The 14,575-nt window shown below is 43.4% G+C and overlaps 1 protein-coding gene across 2 annotated transcripts in view; it reads right to left on the bottom strand.

Moving 5' to 3' along the window:
* Positions 1-14,575, bottom strand: part of LOC144785686 (trimethyllysine dioxygenase, mitochondrial-like) — a 449,852-nt gene that overhangs the window by 34,611 nt on the left and 400,666 nt on the right. For both annotated transcript variants that reach the window (XM_078664478.1, XM_078664479.1), the window contains exon 5: positions 4,922-5,038. In XM_078664478.1, the coding sequence (XP_078520604.1) occupies positions 4,922-5,038 (117 nt within the window). The remainder of the gene's footprint in view (positions 1-4,921; positions 5,039-14,575) is intronic.

Consider the following 14,575-nt stretch of genomic DNA (forward strand, 5'->3'; position numbering starts at 1 on the left):
CTAGCCCCCATTGTGTCCAAGCAAAGTCGAGGCCCTCCAGCATTCGTTATCAGTGGCCTTATTTATGACTCCACAGACAAGCCCCACATTCTTTTACCAAAAAAGGATCAGCAGAAATACTTGATCAATATCATACCCAAAGAAATGTATAAAGCCTTGTTCAAATTGATTGTCCTCAGACCCCCTTCTGTAACTGTACTCCCAGCAGAAGTGTTTAATTAAACCAACTGTTCCGGTTTGGCCAAATGCCTCTTGTCTTTTGCTTTTTCAAGCTAAATTCTTATTTGAGTGGTATTGAGTATAGTGTAGTGGCAAACAGTGGAGTGGCATTGAGTCAAGTGGCATACAGTGGAATAGCATTGACTTGCATGGCAAAGAGTGGATAGCATTGAGTTGAATAGCATAGAGGTGAGCAGCAAAGATTGGAGGGGAGTACAGTGGAGTGGTGTACACTGGCGTGCCATAGACTGGAGTGGCGTATTTTGTAATAGAGTACAGTGGAATGGTGTAGAGTGGAGTGGCATAGAGTTAATTTGGATAGAGTAGAGTGGGGTTCAGTGGATTAGCGTAAACTGGAGTGGCATAGAGTGGAATAGCATAGACTGGAAGGGCAGAGAGCCGATGGCATTGAATGGAATAGTATAGAGCGGAGCGGCACAGATTGGAGGGGAGTACAGAGGAGTGGCGTACACTAGAATGCCATAGACTGAAGTGGCAGCGTACAGTGGAATAATATAGAGTGAAGTGGCATAGAGTGGAGTAGGATAGAGCGGAGTGGTGTTCAGTGTATTAGCATAGACTGGAGTGGCATATAGTGAAGTGGCGTGGAGTGGAGTGGCGTAGAGTGGAGTACTATAGAGTGGAGTGGCGTTCAGTGTAGTGTCGTAGAGTGGAATAGCTTGGAAGGGTGTGTCATTTTGTGGAGTAGGTTTTAATGTTGTTCACTACATTTTACCACTTTGTTAAAGTGGTAATAGGTAGTAAAAGGTTTTTATATTTTTCTATGTATTGAACACATTCATGGACAACTGTGCTAGTACCTACAAAGCACCACAGTAGTTGCAGAAAAAAACATAGATAATGCATCTATAATTTTTTAACAAATTAATTTAAAATAAAATGTTAAGTAGTGCTGTAATTTGTGTGTATTATTGTGGTACAACATAGACTTTTTGTATAGATTTTATTATGTAACAAATTGAAAACGTGCAGTAGTACACAACATTTTGAAAAATAGCATAGAACAGAGGAACAGCGTAGAGTGGAGTGGCATAGATTTGTGCTGTATACATACAGTGGAGTAGTGTAAAGTGGAGTGGCGTGTAGAGTGGTGTGGCATATAGAGAAGTGGCGTACAGTGGAATAGCGTATAGTTGAGTTGCATAGAGTGGAGCTGCATAGAGTGGAGTGGCATACAGTGGAATAGCTTAAAGTGGAGTGGCTTAGACTAGTGTTGCATACAGTTGAATCATGTAGAGTGGAATGGCGTAGAGTGGAGTGATGTACGTTGGAGTGTCAAAGACTTGAGTGATGAATACATAGAGGGGAGTAGCATAGAGTGGAGTGCTGTAGAGTACAGTAGGGTAAAGTTGAGAGGAGAATAGAGTGTAGTGATGTACCTTGTAACTGCCCTGAGCGGAGTGGCATTGAGTGGAACAGCATAGAGTAGAGTGACATACAATGGAGTAGTATAGAGTGGACTGGTATAGAGTGATATAGTTTAGTGCAGTGGCGAACAGTGGAGTGGCATACTGTGGAATAATGTAGAGTGGTGTGGCACATAATGGAGTAGCGTACAGTGGGATAGTGTAGTGTGAAGTGGTGTACATTGGAGTGGCATACACTGAAGAGGCGTGGAGTGGAGTGATGTAGAGTCTAATGACGTACAGTGAAGTGTTGTAGTGTGCAGTGCCGTAATGTGGAGTGATTGCGAACAGTGGAATAGAATAGACTGGAGTGGCATTGAGTAGAGTGACATAGAGTGGAATAGCATAGAGTGGGGTTTCATAGATTGGAGAGGTTAGAATGGAATGGTGTAGACTGGACTGCCATAGAATAGAGTGGCAAATAATGAAATAGCCTACAGTGGAATGGTGCTTTGTGGAGTGGCAGATATTGGAGTGGGGTGATGTACAGTGGATTAGCGTAGGCTGGAGTGGCATAGAGTGGAGTGACATTCAGTGGAATAGCATAGGGTTGAGCTTTGTTAATTGGAGAGGGTGCAGTGGAGTGGTATAGACTGGACTGCCATAGAAAACAGTGGCATATAGTGTAGTAGCGTACCGTGAATGGTGTTGCATGGAGTGACTTAGAGTGGAGTGATGTACAGTGGACATGCATAGGTTGGAGTGGCATATTAGGAAGTGATGTAGAGTGAAGTGGAATGGCATAGAGTGGAACAGTGTTACAGTGGAGTGTCGTAGGGCGGAGTGGCGTATAATGGAGTGCTGTACACTGGAGCAGCATAGAGTGGTGTGGTGTATAGTGGAATAGCGTAGACTGCAGTGGAGTAGAGTGGTATGGCATTAAGTGTAATGTCTTAAAGTGGAGTGGAGTACAGTGGAATGATGAAAGGGGAATGGCATAAAGTGCAGTGATATAGATTGGAGTGTAGCCTCTCCAGACTATTTACCTTTTTCTGGACCCTATTTTCTTCTGTTTGTGTGTAACTAAGTGCACTTTACCCCTGCCACACTGAGCTAAATTACTTATGCTACCCCATTAACTATGGTTAAATTGGTTCACCAATGATGGACTATTTTAACTTCATCCTAAATCCCTAGTGTACAGCATAAGAAATACACCCAGGACATGGACTTTAAATGCCATCTGTGGACTGCAGCCCCTCTGTTGCCATCCACAGGATTGATATGTATAAAATGGATGACTTATGGCCTACCATAGCTAGCCTAACTGCAGCAGCCTAAACACCTGCTGTCAAACCTGTCAAAATAACCTTTTTTGACAGGTGGGAAAACCTGTTTTTTAAATATTATCAAGCCACCCCAAAGTCTCCCCTAAGTACACCTTATTGCGAACAAGTTGGATACCAATGTTTAAAACTGGAAAACTGGAACATGTAAGAAATTAAAGCTGCCATATTCCTCCACCGACTCGCTCCCAAAAGTGATTTCACTGGCAGAACTGTAGCTGGATCCTAGAAAATGTAAAAGTACAGATTGTAAACTGTAATCTGTAACTTCTGAGAAGAAACAGCTAAAATAGTCATTCAATGACTAATTTTCATACTTACAAAAAATTTTGTGGTGAAGTTGGATTTGTAACACTTAGCAATAGTAACTTTTAGAAAGTTACCTTTCCCCCCGCCTGAAACTCCTAGAGGCTAATTTGCATTAATCTGCTAGCAGTTGCCCAGCCAGTACTTAGGCCTGATTACAGAATTAACTGGGTATGTGGTATTTGATCCCTATCACCTCAGGAAAGACAGTTGGGGTGTATCTAGGAACTCTATTAAGTTGAAAGGGACAGAGGAGAGGCCTGCACATTCATAGTTTAGTGTAAGGAAAAACTGGAAGAGGTAAAAGCCTTTGTTCCGTGGGGCCACATTAGCCAAGATGTTTCTAAACCCAGTGGGACAGAAACTACCTCCAGTATTGGTCTGGAATGGGCACATAGGTTTGCTGTTTTACCTAGCCACACCTCTGGGTGGACACAAGTGCTCAGCACAAGGGCAGAAGTTTTCCCCATCTTGGATTTTAGGAGTGAGGAGCACTGTAGGATTGGTTGCCCCGGGGACTTTCTCCATAATTTCTTAGGGAGTTACCCCCACCCATTAGCTAGTAGTAACCATATGTGTGGCAGCTGAACACTTTCCGGACCTGCAGCAGATCAGAAGAGACCTGGACCTTCTGTCTATAACCTTACAGGAGCCATGAAGGACTGGACTTGCTCCTTCTTGTATTCAGAACAAAGAAGTAGACTCAAAGGGTCAGTTGGCTGACCTCCTGTGTGGCTGCAGGGACACAAAAAGCTGCAAGAGGCATTTTCCTGAAGTAACCAACCAACCAGTACCAACTGGACCTGACTAGTAGCCTCTGCTGGAGTGAGTCCTCGCTCATAAGTATTCTTAACGTCCTGGGAGCCTTAGAAGGGTCTCAGAGGTGTTGTTCCTGAAAACCCTGAAAAGTCAGAAACATCTTTGGATTTGCAAGAGTTCTGGAGCTGTCAGTGACACCTCGTGGCAACGGTGTCTTATTTGGATTCACCATCCTTGGATACTGCTTCAGGTTTGCCCAGCTGGAGGATTTTGTGCTCCATAAAAAAGACTTGGTCAGAAGGAAAAATCTTTGACCTTGACAAACCAGAATGGTATAGCTAACCTGCACTCCATCGGGGTGAACCTTAAATTGCACCTAGGTCCTGGTCTACTACTTCCATAGACTACCATTGACATATACTCTTTTTTGGTGCTACTTTTAGTTCCAAACATAAAATATCATATCTCTGACTCCCTTTATTGTATTTTTGTCAGCTTGATGCCATTTTATTTTCTCAATCTTACTCTATATTTCCAATTTGGTTATAAATGTTTATTTTTAAGTGTTTTAAATATATTACTTTTTTGGTAGTGCATGAACACTTTACACATTGCCTTAAGTTAAGCCCGTCTGCTCTGTGCCATAGCTACCCGGGGATTGACCTCAGGTTACCTTAGTGACTTTGGGCTCCACCCTGACAAATTAGTGTAATATTTCATGAAGAGGGGACCGCCCATCCAAATATTAATCCACTTTCTTACATTTAGACTTCATGCTTTCATTTCACTACAACCCAAACCTTTCCTTCTGTACATATTCTGGATGTCTGGACACATTCTGTGACATCTCTGTATCACTTTGAAGCTTCTGAGGGTCAAGTTCATGAATTACAAAACTCTAAAATCTAATAATAGTGCTATTACCTGAAGGGTTCCTGCATACTGGAGCCGCCGGTGTGTGAGTCCATGGAGTCAGTGGAGAACACCTCTTTCCCGGTAACATCACTTGAGACTGACCAGGATCTACCGATGAAAGCTTCCCTGTCACAAGAAAAGATGTAAAATGAAGAATGTCACAATGGTGAAAGACATTGGCAAAAAACAATAATCTTATAGACTGACTAGTTTACTTCCTGTTGTTCTCTTCTCTTGACTCTCAACCTATCCTCAACAGGTTCCATAAGCTGGTGTCAGCTCACTTCACAGGCACTGTCCTATTCGCTGCTCCTTATCTTAAACTTGCTTCCATCTCACCTCTCCTGTCTGATCCTGAGCTCACGTCACAGGTGACCATCCTGTCCTGTGTGAGAGTGTATCACTGCTGACTATGCTGCAATCTGTTCTTTGTTTCTCAACTCCAGGTCCAACAGTCCTTTCTGAGTTCCGCTGTCTATCTCTCATCACAACTCTGTCCTCAGGGTTGAGTATTTTCCAGATCTGTTTCACATTGGATCCATACCTCATAGTAAGGATATGTCACTGAATTGATATCTGGACTCCTAGTGACAATATTTGGCCATGGGTGAACACGGATCATGCCCATGTCTATCACACAGATTGCAGTCTTGGTAGGCCAGGAGGGGCACTTAAAATGATACCCTCGCAGTGGTAAAGAGCTACAGCCGCTACCAGGTGATAACTAGCACAAGCGCAGTGGTAGCAGCATACCATGTTTTACTGATGTTCACCAGTAGTGTGAACATGCCTTTTTTTAATGTTGTCACTAAAGTGGCGACTACCAGCCCACTCATATTAAGTTCTGCTTCTGTGTGTAGGGTTCATCGGTCAGCCCCACGCTCTTCAACATTTACATGGCCCCCCTCGCCACCATTGTGAGACAGCATGAGCTCATCATTTTATCCTACGACACCCAGTTCATCTTCTCACTCACGAGGAATCCCGAAGACACCAGACTCTGCTTCCATGAAGGAATGAAAAACGTGGCAGACTGGATGAAAGGCAGCTGCTTGAAGCTCAACTCAGAGAAAACCGAGATCCTCATCCTCAGACCCTGCACCTCCATCTGGGACAACACCTGGTGGCTCTCCACCCTCGGGCATCCACCCACTGCCACAGACCACGCTCGAAACCTCAGCATCATCCTGGACTCCTCCCTCTCCATGAACCGCCAGATCAACGCCATCGCTTCCACCAGTTTCAACTGCCTGCGCATCCTCCGCAAGACCTTCAAATGGATATCCCCCCCGACTGTATAAAAACCGCCACCCACGCGCTCATAACCAGCAGACTGGACTACGACAAGGCCCTATAGGCCAAAATCAACAGAACTCTACTAGGCAGACTCCAGACCATACAGAACACAGCTGCCAGACTCGTCTACCCTTCCACGTACCCAAGAGGAACGTCCGCTCCACCTGCCTCGCCCTGGCAGAGGTCCTCCACATCCGCAGAAGCAGAACAGGTGGGAGAGCCTTCTCCTACATCAAAGCCAAGACCTGGAAGGAGCTCCCCATGAACATCAGACACTACCCAACCCTGCAAACCTTCAGGAAGAGCCTAAAGACCCAGCTCTTCAACTGATCTGTAGCTATGACTGATCCGGAGCTGCCCCCCCTAGCGCCTTGAGACCCTCACAGGTGAGTAGTGCGCTTTATAAACCCATGATTGATTGATTGATTGTGCTTAACTCACCCTTGGCCAATATCATGTTGACACGTTTTTTGTGTGTGTTGTGTGCTTTATAGGTCCCTGTGAGTTGTACAATACATGAAGGTCTGTGGCTTCCATATTGTTAGCCCAGGGCCTTGAGAAGGCATGTGGAGGAGCCCCCAGACAGATGTGTGGATTGGCTCCTTCCTGAGAGCTGGGTGGGACACACTGGAGGAAGGGAGAGCCAGTCTCGCCTGTGCACTTCAACTGGACTTTTTGATACTGAAAAGGTCACTAGTCAGTGGGCCCTGAGCACATGTCAGAAAGCATGATGACACTGATAGTGGAATTTAACAGAGTAAGGCTGGGTGCCTTCGTAACCTTTTGTTAGGCATGTATCAGGGAGGGTGACATTTAGGTTTGATCAACAAGTAACTCCCCTAGCCTGTGTTGTGGTGCTACCATAAACAACTCCCTTCTACTGTGACACACTGCTTTCTGGACAAAGGACAAGACAGAGAGGTAAGTACTTATTGGGGTGGAGGAACTCGCGGAGCACTGTGGAGTCACCTAAAAAAACTCTACACGATTACGCGGAGTTCCACGACCACCAGGATTCTGAAATATCGTCTAAATAAAACCTCCTTCATTTTCCAGTGCTATTGCTGAGCCTTTTCTATTCATCCACCAAATGGGGCTGTACAACCATGCAAAAGTACTGTGCATTGAGGAACACGTCTCAGCTTTCTCATTTGCATGGGGGTTTTATTTGATGACACTTCGGCACCGTTCTAGCAAGTGAAGTAGTTCCCACACAGTGTCCCTTCTCCCCAGTGGCCCCAACCCCACAACAACACAAGCTACGTAGAACTGGAGACAATGCATGTTAATCTCTCTCATCTGCCTTTGGTGCCCAAGGCCAGCATGAATTCACTCCAATTATTTTTTAAAAAGGTTTGGAATGCTGGGGGCGGACTTGGGGGCGGGTGCACAAAAAAACCTGTAATGAGTCACTGCTTTATGTTCTACAGAAGGGCAAAATACAAGAGGCCCGATTAACAAGAGTAATCTGAGACACAATCCTAATTTTAAGAATTTTGGTATTCACAAAAGGCATTTAGTGGTAGTAAAGTTAGGATTCATAACTTTACTACTACTAAACTGGGGAAACAACCTTTACAACACAACTTTTACAACACACTACCATTACAACGAAACTTTTACAACGCAAGATCCATTACACTCCATACCATTTCACACAATAATTCCAACGCATGACACTACAACACATACCATTACAATGCATGTCATTAAAACGCAGTCATTACAACACATACCACTACAACGCATACCATTACAACGCATAGTACCCTTACACTATCTAAAACTTACCCTACTGTTGCACCCCCTGGAGTTAAAATAGTAATTTTTACCCCTACACTATCCAATACTTACCCTACTGTTGCACCCCCGGAGTTAGAATAGTAATTTTTACCCCTATGCTATCCAACACTTTCCCTACTGTTGCACTCTCTGGAGTTAGAATAGTAATTTTTACCCCTACGCTATCCAGCGCTTTCCCTACTGTTGCACCCCCTGGAGTTAGAATAGTAATTTTTACCCCTACACTATCCAATAATTACCATACATGCAATGTAATGGTATGCGTTGTAATGGTATGCGTTGTAAAGGTAGTATGCGGTGTAATGGAATGCGTTGTAAAGGTAGTTTTTAGACAATTCGTTGTAATGGCATGCGTTGTAATGGAATGCGTTGTAACGTCATACATCCACTAAACTGAGTCAAAATCCTAACTTTACGACTTTCGGTATTCACAAAAGGTATTTAGGAGTAGTAAAGTTAGGATTTTTGTCTTGAGTTTGTCTAAAGTTTTGGTCTTAAGACAAACTCCTAACTTAAGTTTAACCGAAGTCAGGATTTCGTCTTAAGAACAAAACTTAAGCTAAACTTCAGACAAAATCCTAACTTTAATACTCCTAAATGCCTTTTCTGAGTATAGAATGTCGTAAAGTTAGGATTTTGTCTCAGACTACTTTTGTGATTCGGGCTCCAGGTTTTTTGAGAAGAGCTCCATTTACAAAGACTGACATTAGACCAAGGTGCCAGCATGGAGTCAGACAGCTGGCTGAAGAAAACGTCTCTGCACCTGACCACCAAGAAGTCATGGTGGAGGAACGGCTGCTTGAGAGGGGTGCAGACCACACTGCGTGCACCCTGTGGAATGAAACAGCAAAGGATTTGGCACATAAGGGCATGATCAAAAGAGCATTAAATATAATAGGTGGAAAAATGGCAAGGTACCTAATGCAATCAAACTTGAGGCAATAGCGGTCTGTGTGTCAGCATGTCTATGAGGCACTGCCTGAAATATGGGCCATCAAGAGACACCCAAAAGTTTCGGCTGAACAGAGTTTCATGTAAACCCATGTCTGTACCCTCCCAAGAGAAGAGACAATGGACTCATTTTTTTTTCCTGGTGAGAGGCAAAATGGTTGAAACTCTGGAATATAGATGGATCCAAAGTGAGTATGGACGGAAAATTCATTCCGCTTGCAGATTTTGCGAATTTTTGGCAATTTTGCGATCCGCGAATCACGCAAAATTGCCCAAAAATCCGCAATTCGCTAGTTGGCAGATTTTTTTTTCTTGTTCGCGCTCCAAAAATACAATCTTGCGCGCGCGGCATTGACTTACCATGATTCTGCGTTCGCTGATTCGTTTTCCTCCCTGTTCGCGTGCGCTGCAAGATTTTGGTAGCTGGCCGCGCGACACCGCGATCGCGAACACGTCATTGCGACCCAAAATAGGAAATTGCGAACGCGAATACGTCTTTGCGACCCAAAACAGGAAAAAGACATAGCGAGCAAGCTGGTTAAGTGGAAACAATATGTTTGCGACCGTTGCGACCGCATACGCAAGTTCTCGTTCCCGAACTGGTAACAAAATCTCGCAAACTCTCCAAAAAATTTTTCGCAAGCTCGCGGAATTTGCCAGATTTTGTGAATCGCGATTACAAATTTGCGCGAATTCGCATATAGCGAATTCGCAAATTCTGCCCATGCTTAATCCAAAGTGGCCCAAACACTCCAGTTTTGATGCCCGCTATTTTCCTTTCAATGCAGGCAGCACTAGGGCATGCTTGTTTTTAACATCTTTGTCCTTTATAGATAAATAAATCCAGGATTTGTATAGCATAGCAAACCACCTGTGAGGGTCTCAAGGCGCTGAGTTGTCAGCATGGGGAGACTAAGTGATTTGCCCAGAATCACAGGATTTTGAGCCGACCCCAAGGCTCAAAACTGGTTCCCCCAGGTCCGAAGTCAGCAGCACAGGCCGTCATGCCACACTCTCTCCATGTTAGAGTTTATGAGATTTTTGTCTCCATCAACATTGTTTTATAAAGGGGCTTCCCCTTCCACATTGAACAAGCTCCACAGACAACCCCAATGGAATTAAATTGAGCTATAACATTTCTTCCAAGTGTTCTTCCAGCGAGAGAAATGAAGAAAGAGTGCAACTTGTAATGAGATTATATGATAGCAGTTTCATTTGGTTGCATTGATAAATTGTCACAAGTATGAGCCTTTAAGTGAATTACAGATCCACAGCTCTGAAATGATTCAGTAACATTGATGTCACTGGGCCTGGCATTTCCATGCCCAAATAATCTCAAAGAATGTCCCCCTTGTTAAAAGGAAAACAGTATTGTATGCACAAGCGACGGGCAGGATTTTATGGGTACTGAGCACGGGGACTACTGTTTGTGGGGTAGGAAAGACAGCAAGTAGACCGCTAACGCCTTGGGGGACTACCAACACAAAACATCATGCCCCGGGGTTAAAAGCAGCAAAAGATTAATAGATGGTAGGGGGCAACCAGTAAACCACAGGACACAAACAAACACAAGCATTCCAAAGATCCATGCCCAGGAAAATACTGAATGTCACCCAAGGCCCAAACATACCTGCCAAAACAGGTGAAAATAAAAATAAACCAACTCACCCAAGGTTCATGCTAGGCCCCCCATCCAAGCACTGAGTCACCCATCCTAGAACTGCTCCTGCCGCTGGTTTTCACACCAGAAAATGTGGTGAATGTACTGATCTGCATATGACAAGCAGTAAGGGCTGATACTGTGCAGAGGTACTGATTGCATCCACATAGAAGCAGCTCTGATTAAACCGGAACATGAACTAAAGGCCTGATTCCGTATTCGGTCGGAGGGGTTCCGAATTGGATTCGGAATTGCCTAAACCGATCCGGAGCTCTTGATTCTGACCGAATCGTTCACAGTTCAGAATGACCAAGTACGATGCCTGGAAACCATAAGCACTGACCGAATTGGTTCCGGAAGGCTTTTGGACAGGACAAGCCTTTCAGATCCAATTTGTGAAGCTCTATGGACTTGGTTTTCCGAACGAGCAAGTACGATGAATGATTCGGACAGAATTCCTTTTCGGTTTGACGAGAATTAATCTGCTGCCAGGATCAGTGTTTGGTGGCCGAGCAGTCCCCCCTTCTTCCAGGGTCCTCTGAATCGGGCCCGTGGGGGCACCCATGTGTCCCCTCTTCCTAACTATGCAGTGTGGCAGGTACCAAGTGGTGCCCGCCACAGGGTGCACGATTATCCCCAACCACCCCTTTTGTCAATGTGAGCCTGTGTACTTGTTCGGCACACAGGCTCCCTTTGAAGTCAGTGGTAGTCTGACCAAATTGAATCTGGATGTATTCAAATGCATCATACTTGTTCAGTCGGACTGCCCCGATCCGAGTCTTACAGAAAGCATTTCGGAGCTGAGTTGTTCGGTATGCTTTCTGAACGAGATTGGAATCGGGCCCTAAATGTTACTGACTGTCTCGCCCACTCCTACATATTATCCCAAGTGTCTTACCCCTCTTCTACCCTATCATAGGCCAGTTCAGAATGGCACAAGTTATTTCATAATGTCATTGTGTCATCTTCAATCTCCCCAGCCAGTGGCAGTTTACTTGTCAGAAGAAAACACTGTGTCCATGCTCCAAGCACAGCGCAGAGTGATAAAACTCTGCGCGCATCACTGGCGGAGCGGCGTTTACTGCATACCGCTAGTACTCATAAGAAGGCACCCCAAAAAAAAGTATGAACTTCAACACATGAAACACTTAGGCACATCTGTGTCTGGAAATGGATTATAAAAAGGAGAGCTAGAGTTTCTCAAATTGTCAGCCATCAAGCACTTAATTTTGGCTGTACATCAACATAGAGAAACTCCACAAGAAGTCTACCTGTTTGTGATCAGGACTGGGGGCTACAGTATTGATTAATCACATGAGTACATAAAAAATTGTGTAGTTCAAGTTATGTCAAAGTCATAAAGAAAGAGGGTGAACTAGCATGGTGTCTCCTCAAAGGATTTAGGAAATTACAGTTCTCCCATAAAGAGAGTACTGTAAAATCTCCCATTTGATGGTGGACAAAAGCATTCTCAAGTGTAATATACTCTGCAATAGCTTAAAACACACAATTCTAACATTGTGTGGTGCAACGGCCAGGGCGGCTGACTCAGGAACATGGGGCTCACGGTTTGATCGCCGGCAGCAGGTTAGCCCAGCACCATGAGACTCTGGACAATAGCTCGCTTAATCTACCCCACGGCCCCCAACGCCGGTACACCTCGCCTGAGGTAGCTGCGTATTTTAGAAATGCTGATATGATTATTATTATTATTATTATTATTATTAACATTTGCTACACCTACACACAGTTCACATGAAAATAGCCAATCAGGTTAAAGTGAAATGATGCAATTGCCTATTTGTAAGCTTCTCAGGACCTTCAGAATACATTTTTCTCTTAAAATCCTTCCAACTTAGATGATCTGTAAAAGGATAAGATTCATGGACCAACCTGTACTTTGCAGGTGTTTTTGTGAATATACTTCCAATTATAACATTCTATGATAATCAGAGCAAAGGGAAAACATTTCACATGGGAAAGAAAACAAAAGAACATTGTGTCTGTTCATTAGGACTTTAACTTCACCTAGAATTAAAATGTTGATGTGTCACAAAGCAAGATGGCAAACACAATTTAGCTATGGTCGAAAGAGCATGCTCATTCTAAACATGAATTAAACACAGTTAGTGACCTTTCCATGTTTACATGTAAATGTGGACCTAATGGAAAAAAACATGTATTATAAAAACTCCTTCCCTTTAACCAAAGTTAAGAGCGGTGTGTGAGCACTCTGAGCTCAGCAGCTGAGGAGATAGTGTTGTGAGACAGACACCCAGCTATTCAATCTATTAAATGAAATGGAAGGCAGCTACACACGTCAGTGATATTAAAGCTAGTAAATGCACCACACAGATTGTACAGCAAGTGACACTTGAAAATATGTAAGATCAAAAAACATTCTGCCATGAGGCACCAACAGTAAACAGTTCAAGACAAAGGATCAACTCCCCCAGTTGCATGCTTCTACCAATGATCACAATGTGGGCAGTAAAACATCTTCTATTTACATCTCCCACAGGGGCAGGCACTTCATGCCAACAATTTCTGTTCTCCATAAAGAGTCAGAGGCAAATAATGTCATCAACATTCACTTGTACAAGTTCTACCCTTGATTAGGTGAGGGATGGAAAATGACATACAAATCAATACAAACACACACTGTCCCAGGGATCTGCAAAATGCACTGTCCCTGCCAGGACACCTGTGGGCTGACCTCCCTCCAACTTATGCCCCATCAATAATCAATCTCAGGCAACCAAGGGTAGGACTAAAAGATCCAAGAACACCAGCAGGTCAGACCCCCCTCCAGCCAGCCGCGTGTCCAGATACTCACTAACCCATCAAGGGGGAAAACCAGCAAAGTAGTCAAATTTGTCAGGTATTCCCTTCTTTTCAGGAAACAATTTCCACCAGAGGTCACAGAAGGAATTGGCGACTCGCCTTCCCTCTGCCGAACCAGCACTTACCTGGAGATTACCCCCATGATGCATTTGTTTCTCGTTATCAGAGCCAATGAGCCATTAAATAATTTTTTTTTTGTTGAAACAGCGTTGCAGTGCAGAAAACCGGGATAATTACACAGTTGCGAAAGACCAATAATTCATCTTGGCTATAGATATTGAACCAAAGGTATGTTCCATACCGGTATGTCTTTGATAACGTTTTTTTCATGTCTTCAATTTGCCTTCACGAATAACTAACAATAGCCATTTTTCTAGATAAAATGGAATAAGAGGAACGGGAGACGTTGTGTACTAACTGAAGAGCACACTTTCATAGATGGTTCAAATGTATGAACTACCACTATTTTGATACAAAGAAAAGATTCTCTACAGCCCACCATTCCTAACAGCAACCTGGTAGGTTGATCTACAATTTAATGGTAACTAGTGTAACTTTAAATAGAGAAGAGTCTGTATTTTTGTAAATAAAACGATATTGTTTTCTTTGCATCCTATACAGATAAATGACAAAGCCCTGAGGAGATACCAGGAACTGGTTTCCTGGCATCGAAACGCGTCGGCAAATTTAAAGGAGTAACTACTTAGCAATAGCTGGCTCAAAGATTGTTTCATTGATTGATTACACTCCTTTTTCTTTGACTTTGTCCTTTACTTTTTGGAATCAAATATACATGAATACATAATGTTCTGTTTTGTCTAAAAAGGTATTTTTCGTTGGGATGTATGATGTTAAAAATCTGTTTGATTTAGCGTCTATTTGTATTGTTGTATTTATGTCTGTAAATTGCATGGTATAGTTATGTAAATATATGAATGCCCAGTTGTCTTAATCTTTGCAGTAATGATTTAACAAAAAGTCCTAAAAAAGAAAATATAAATGAACGGTATGAATAAAAATACCTGGTCAAACTAAAGAAACTATTTTTTGGCCGTCATAAGTAAGACTTTGTATAAAGAAGGGTGGTGTATGCACTTTGTTTGTTTTCT

Source organism: Lissotriton helveticus, chromosome 10 (assembly GCF_964261635.1).
Source record: "Lissotriton helveticus chromosome 10, aLisHel1.1, whole genome shotgun sequence".
NCBI lineage: Eukaryota > Metazoa > Chordata > Amphibia > Caudata > Salamandridae > Lissotriton > Lissotriton helveticus.